This window comes from Dipodomys merriami, unplaced genomic scaffold, assembly GCF_024711535.1.
Source record: "Dipodomys merriami isolate MVZ:Mamm:240054 unplaced genomic scaffold, mDipMer1.0.p SCAF_13, whole genome shotgun sequence".
NCBI classification, from domain to species: Eukaryota; Metazoa; Chordata; class Mammalia; order Rodentia; family Heteromyidae; genus Dipodomys; species Dipodomys merriami.
The window spans coordinates 34,649,756-34,656,795 of NW_027202604.1; the positions used below are offsets into that span (position 1 = coordinate 34,649,756).

The 7,040-nt window shown below is 50.7% G+C and overlaps 1 protein-coding gene across 1 annotated transcript in view; it reads left to right on the forward strand.

Moving 5' to 3' along the window:
* Nucleotides 1-4,339, forward strand: part of Edem1 (ER degradation enhancing alpha-mannosidase like protein 1) — a 30,056-nt gene extending 25,717 nt beyond the window's left edge. Inside the window, exon 12 of the mRNA XM_070019003.1 lies at nt 819-4,339. Within this exon, the coding sequence (XP_069875104.1) occupies nt 819-908 (90 nt within the window). The 3' untranslated portion in view covers nt 909-4,339. The remainder of the gene's footprint in view (nt 1-818) is intronic.
* Nucleotides 4,340-7,040: the final 2,701 nt, after the last annotated feature.

Sequence of the window (7,040 nt, forward strand, 5' to 3'; positions counted from 1 at the left end):
ACAGCTAGGACCTGATTGGGAGACGGCCCTTTAAAGGGATGGAGAGCCTGGGTACAGGTGGCCCAGAGTGGGAGGGAATCCCCGATGAGCAGGTCCTCTGAGGCTGTGACCCAGGCCTTAATGAACAGCAAGAGCATGACTGTGGAGGACAGGAAGCCCTCACCTGGCGAAGGTGTTGCTGAAGTTCTGGCCGTGTTCAGGACATCTCCGATGGATGTCTCACAGCCTCCTTGGATCTCCCCACCTCTCTACCTAGAAAGCGTGGACCTTGGACCTCAGCAGCGGTTCTCATTCAGGAGCGATTTTTGCTCTTCTGTGGATGCTGGACAGTAGTGTCTGGAGATAGGTAGGGTTGCCACCCTGTGGACTGAGTGCAAGTTGAGAGGTCAAGGGCATTGCTCAGCCGGTCATCCTGCTGTGCACAGAATCTCAAAAGGTCACTTCTGCCTAGGTTGATAAACCCAGATCAGCTCACCAACCACGTTTCTAGAGAGATCACAGTTCTGGGGCTTGAACTCAGGGCCTGGGCACTGTCCCTGAATTTTTGCTCAAGGCTAGCACTCTACCACTTGAGCCACAACGCCACTTCTGGCCTTTTCTGTTTATATGTGGTACTAAGGAATTGAACCCAGGGCTTCATATTCCCAGCCCAACATGTAGGTTCTTATTTTAATTTTAGTTTTAATTTTTTTTGGTCGGTCCTGGGGCTCCATTTTCACTCATTGGCTAGTGCCCTACTAACTGAGCCATGCCTCCAACCCCGTCATGTAGATTTTTTTTCATTGCAAATTCACGTCTTCCCTCTCTTGTCTTTCTAGTGCAATCGTGTTCCGGATGAGAGGAGATACTTCCTGCCCTTGAAGAGCGTCTATATGCGTCAGATAGACCAGATGGTTGGCTTGATATGATCCGCTCGTCCATGCTTCATCTTCCACCAGACCTGACCAAGTAAACCCTGACCACACGGACATCCAGTGTGCAGTGGAGGGATGGGTGTCTTACTGCACAGCACCGTGTGGAAGTTCTGTCTAATCTATCACCCACAGCTGGTTCATGTGGTTCATTCTTGCACACTTCAGTGTTTCCCTTCTGTTCAATAAATGCCCTATTTTTTCTTAGTAATATCACTAGAAATGAGAAGATACATGAAAACTGGCTGACACACTGACACAATTCTGTTGTTAAGCACATCTGCCCAGCTTCCTGTTTGGAATTCAGAAGTCTCTACTGCACCACTACTGGCCATTCTGCGGTATTGCTACCTCTTTGTTAGGGAATAGGAAATGAGATTCCTATCCACACACCCAAGGGGCACTTGACTCCTACTTACTGCACTAAAAACGGCACCCTTTCTGCTCCTACGGCATCGTTAGGTTCTCCTTAGATGTTCAGCTGTGATTTTCATTTGCTTGTGAATATGGGTGGAAGTAGAATTCTGACCAATGGTCTTTTCAGTTGTTATGTGTGGTATATGTCAGTGGTTAGCCAACAGTTCTGTGGGATTGTGTTTTGCGTTCATTTCACACATGAAAATTACCTGCGGAACTCCGGTAGTTCCAGAACCAGGTGCCTTCTAGGGGAGAAAAACAAAAACAAAAACAAAACCCTAGGTTGTCTAAGCGTCCATCTTTCTCTTTTTCCTAGCCGAGGATTCTAGATTCTTCCTTCTTAGTGTTTTGTTTTTGTTGCCTGTGTTTAGTGCCAATTCGCATAATCAGGGAGAAAGAAGGGATCAGATGACTTTCTGATGTCCTCGAGCCATTTCTTCTGTGCACCAGGCTTCGCTTAGTGCCTTATACAGGTTTTGGTTTTGGCCGTTGGTTGCCACAGGTCTTGCCGTGGTTGCAGGGGCTTTGTATTGCCCTTGAGTGGGACCAGCAATGAAAGGAGGATGGGGTGGGTGTGAGGAAGATTTTGGGAATTAGTTGGTCCACCTTTGCCTTTCATCCTCTTCTTTTAGCCAAGCACCTAGGGGGAAGAAGCTGGGTTTTGTTTCGTTGCTGTTACCTTAGACAGAACACACCCTGAGGCTCCTCCAAGGTGGGGCTGGGTCTGCTCGGAGCCTGGCCTGGTGCACTTACCTGGCAGGAAGGTGTCTGACTGAAGGGTGGGTGGTAGCAGTCTTGGTGAGCACCAGCCCCTGGCATCCGCTTTCGTGTATTTCTGCAGGTTTCTTTTCAGCCCTCTTAAAACTACAAAGAACCCCACCTAAGCCATTTGCATTTCCCATCCACAGGGAGAAATTTTATTCCTTCTTGAAAATTTTAAGTGTTACTGCTTGGAAAATTGGTGGATCCTTCAGTTCTTCCACATTTTTAGAAAGGGGATTTTCAGTAGGAAATGTATTATCTTTCCAACATTTACTATGCAATTTGGTAGGAAAAAAAAATCAAGCGCTTCCTGTTTTGCTCTTGTTTTCAGAAGCATTGTTCTGTTGATCATCAGTGTCTTGTCTACTGAATAGAGAGCTTGGAGGATTTCTGTCTATTAGATGTTTTCATCAATCCAGTAGAATCGTGAGACATGTACACATGACCATGCATCTCGGACGTTGGCACCTTTTCTCCAGGCAAGCTGAGGTGCAACTTCCAGTGACCCACTGGGGACTGGGGGCCATCTGGGGGAAGGACATGAGTGCCTCAGGCCTTTGTCTTGTCTGTCTGTCTGTCTGTCATCATGCCTGTAGCTCCCGTGGCAGCACCTGCTTCTCACCCGGGCCCCTTCATCTGACTCTTGGGCCAGCTCAGCCATTGCTTCCTCCTCGTGCTCTTGGAATAGGGCTCTGTGCCTGGCCACACGCTCCTCCACCCATGTCATCCTCACATCTCAGGGGTACAGGCAGGGGTGCCCCCTGTCCTGTTCACTTCCGGGTACTGGACTTAGAGTTGCTGAGGGTGAGGGTGAGCGATGAGTTGCCTAGTCCTCCTGGATAATGGGCTTCTAGGATCACCCAGGCTAACGTTTGATGTTTTGTAAACTCAGTGTTTTGTGGGACCAGATGCCCAAGTACCGTTGAGGACCAGGCTCCGCCCCCCTCTGTCCCCCCCCCCCCCCCCGCCCCCCTTGCCAAAAAGCAAAAAGGCTCTTTGAGCCAGATGCAAAGCTGACTTGTTTCCACTTTGCAAGTCACACCGTCAGGAACTGTGCTGCGTCTCTGTGCCGCGTCTCTGTGCCTCTTGCTGGATCTTCCATTCTGGGTTGTGAACTCTGCGCCAGGGAAGGGCGGAGCGGGAGGGGGCTCAGAGAATTTTCCCTCATTCTGTGCTGTGTCCCAGGAGTTTGGAGTTTGGGCCCAGCATCCTCCTTGGTGGAGGCCAGGAGGCCGAGCTACCCCTCCGCTCCCATGAGGACCTGTGTCTGTTGACAACCTGTGTCTGTTGTGAGTGGGGTTTGTGAAACTGCTGTACTAAGTTAGGCTGCAGAGCGGCCTGGGCCTGGGCCCGGCTGGGACAGGGGCCGCTGTTCTCTGCGGTAGCCAGTGAGGAAAAGCAGGCTGGCCAAGCCCTGGCCGTGGGGAACACTTCCTTCCCAGCTCTTCTCCTGGTGCACAAAGAAGTACTGATGATGTCCTGAGCCTTATTATTATTATTATTATTACTTGTCCTGCATCATAGACAGCATGTGACGCTGCTCTTGTCTTCTATGTATTTTAAGGAAATCACGCCTTGGTGGTATGTGTGTGTGCACACGCCGGTGAGCGTTAGCACAGCCCATCCGTACCAAGGCTTGGTAAGGACAGTCACACAACCCCGGGCCGTCCATTCCCTCATTCCCCTTCCCTCTTGTCGCCTGAAAAAGAGAAACATCTGCACAGCTATCTCCTTAGCTCAGTTGAGTGAATTGATTGCCAAGTGTGATTTTTCCCTTTGGGATGTTGAAGCCTTGGCCTCAAACCTTCCTTTCCTGCTGAGGCTTCTCATGGGATGAGTTCACGCTGAGCGAGGTGGTGTTAGGACGAGGGCAGAAACATTACCCCGGGCCGAGAGTGGCCCAGCCAAGGACTTGACAAAGGGCTCCTCCTCTTTGCTTCCCTGTTCCTGACACCCCGCTCTTGCTAGTGTCTCCCCTGCAGGGCAGGGGAGGGGGGCGGGCTAGGCCGTGGGTCCCCAGCCTTGTGGGGCTGAAGGTTAAGTGCTGTCACTCAGATTTGGGTGTGAATCTGGTAAAAATGATCTAGTGCCTGTGGAACCCCCTCATGGCTTCCCCCCTGCCGTCCGAGAAGCGGAGGAATCATATTTTTAAAGGTATTTTGTTGTAGTGTTAAGTAGCAGAACACAAAGCTACATTTTTATTTATTATACACAAAGAAGAATAAATCTGTGTTTTTTTTTTTACAAAAGATCTAAAGTTGGAGACTGCGAAAACATGCTGAAATAAACAACTGCTTCTCTCTGTAATGTGCAATATGCTTTGCAAACCTAGAGGATATTTTATGTTGAATCTGTAAATAAGAAATGTATTTAAATTAAAAGGGAACTTTTCTTTTTGTAGAAGGACCAAATGTTCTTTTATAAATGTACTAAGGAATATCTTGCTCTTTGAAATTTATTAGGATTTTTATGAATAATTTTTATTAAAGAAAAAATTTTTGGACTTGTCATTGCGCTTCTCCTTTCCATATTCCTACGTACGCATCATGTGTGAGACGGGGTGGGGGGGGGGAAATCTGTGAAGTCACATGCTAAGCCTCCCTGTGGAATTGTGCTTCCGTTTTGTGTGTCAGGGCCAGCCCCAGCCCCATGGCCGTCTCTCCCTCTGCATTCAGATGCTGCTTCCTGGCCTCCTCACGTGTTGCCAATAACCTGAGCATGTCTGCCTTCTAGAACTGGTTCTTACGCTGCCTTGGGTTACCCAGCTGATACCACCTCAGCTTGAGGAGGTTCAGAGGGGCTGTGGCACCCTGCCAGCAATGTGGGGAGCACTAGCTCCGGGGAGGGGTGAGGGAGGATTTGTGGAGGACTAGCACCGCTTCCCGCCTTCCTGACGAGGCCCTGGCGGGGAGCTGGGCTTGGCCTCGGGGCTGCTCTGTGAACCAGGTTCGGGTCCTCTGATGGGTTTATTTAAAGACTGAAGTGCGCAGGGTGGAGGAGCCTTGGGACGAGAGGCGTTTTGCTGAGGTGAAGACACTGCTGGTGCAGGTGTGCTGGGTCTGTCTTTGTGACTGTGCTGTGGGTTTGGCAAAGTCACGGTGACCTGGTACTGGAAGGGCGCAGGTGAAGGCCATGGGCCACGGGCTTCCCCGCCAGGCCTCTCCTCAGTGCCATGAGCACGGGTGCCACAGGCCCGCCATTGGGAGCAGAAAGGACCATGTGGTGGAGTCTCTGGGTTGAGAGCAGGGACTCGTGGCCATAGTGTGCGTGGCACAATCTTACCCCAGCGTTGACCCGTCCAGGTGGCTGGGTTAAGTGATTTATTCTTGCTGTTTAGTCAGGGCTACACTCATCTCCCAGGCTAGTCTTGAACATCTGAGCTCATGTGATCCTCGCTGCCCAAGTGCTGGTGCTAGGACTCCAGGTCCTATGCTACAGACCTAGTTGTGATGCCATTTTACAGCCCCCTTTTCTGCCTTTCTAGGGTGTCTGTGAGAACTGTAGGAGATTCGTCCACCTGAAGCACTTAAGCCAGTACTCAGCACGCAGAAGGTTCTGTTCGCCCCCTGTGATCAGAGCGGAGTTGCTTTCCCCAGTTGGTCCTCGCATTTGGCAATGGGGACTCAGGAGGAGGGGTTTGAGGGAGAACTGGCCACAGACAGGCCTGGAAGGGAGCCTGGTCTTGGTCCTCCATGTGTGGTGGGGGTCACGCTTCCCAGGGATGACCATGCCTCAACCCCCCCCCCCCCCAGGTTCCTGAGAGGAGCTAGAGGCTTTGCAGCAGCGTGCGCCAGGGTAAGTCGAGGGCAGGTGGAGGGCAATGTGCTGCTGCGCCCTCCCCCCCACAGACCGCGGGCAGAGGGTAAGGGTGACCCCTCTGTACCATAGTTGCAGGTGGGCGTCAGGCACGGGCTGCTTGCACGCCACACCAGCCCAACTCCATCTGTCTACAATGGAAAGCACTAGAAGGAAAGCAACCTTGAGCCCAGTTAGCACTTGAGCCCATTTGAACCATGGTCTTAAGCTCTTTTATGTACCATTGTGAGTAATTTTACTCTAGTTCCAGTATGGAGGGCAGGAAGCAAACACCCGCCCCAGCGTGCGGGCAGGTGAGGTTGCTCCTGGCATCAAGAGCCCATCTGTTCTGCACCAAGGTCCCCAGAGCCTCAGGAAGCAAAGACTCTAGAAGCCACCCAGAATGCCTCTCTCCTCCAACCCAGTGACCTCTGGGTCAGGAAGGAGGCTGTGCTGGACCTTCTTCACGGAAAGCCCACTTGGGAGCTTGGTCCCCAAACCCTGCCACCCCAAAGGGGAGTCTCTTACTGTGGGGCACCCTGAAGAAACTCCGCTTGGAGGAGACAAGTCTGGCTGGCTGCTTTTCAGTGAGTGAATCAAATTCTTAAAGCAAATGGCCCAATTATTTGAAAAACTTAACTGCTAAAAAAAAGAGGGGGGTGGGTTGAAGAAAGGGAATCTCTAATCCTAGCTACACAGGAGGCTGAGATCTGAGGATCACGGTTCGAAGCCCACCCCAGGCAGGAACTGTGTGACTCTTATCTCCAGTGAACCACCAGAACAGCCAGAAGTAGAGCTGTGGCTCAAGTGGTAGAGTACCAGCTTTGTGTGAAAAAGCTATGTCCTGTGTTCAAGCCCCAGTACCCCAGTACCGGCACACACCCACAAAAGCAATCCAAGCTAAACTCATTGCATACAGACACAATCACACCTGTGAAATGCCAAAGAAACCCAAAGGATGATTATCAAAAGTTAGCTTAGGGATGTAGGAATTAGAATTGGTTACCTTGGCATTGAATTCATTTAAAAATAACATTTAATTACTTATTTCAGTCTCCTGCATGATGTTTCTATCTGCCATGCACTATTTAGGCTTCTGGGTAAACATGGAAACCAAACTCAAGTCCCAGCCCTGAGTGAACTGTCAGACTGCAC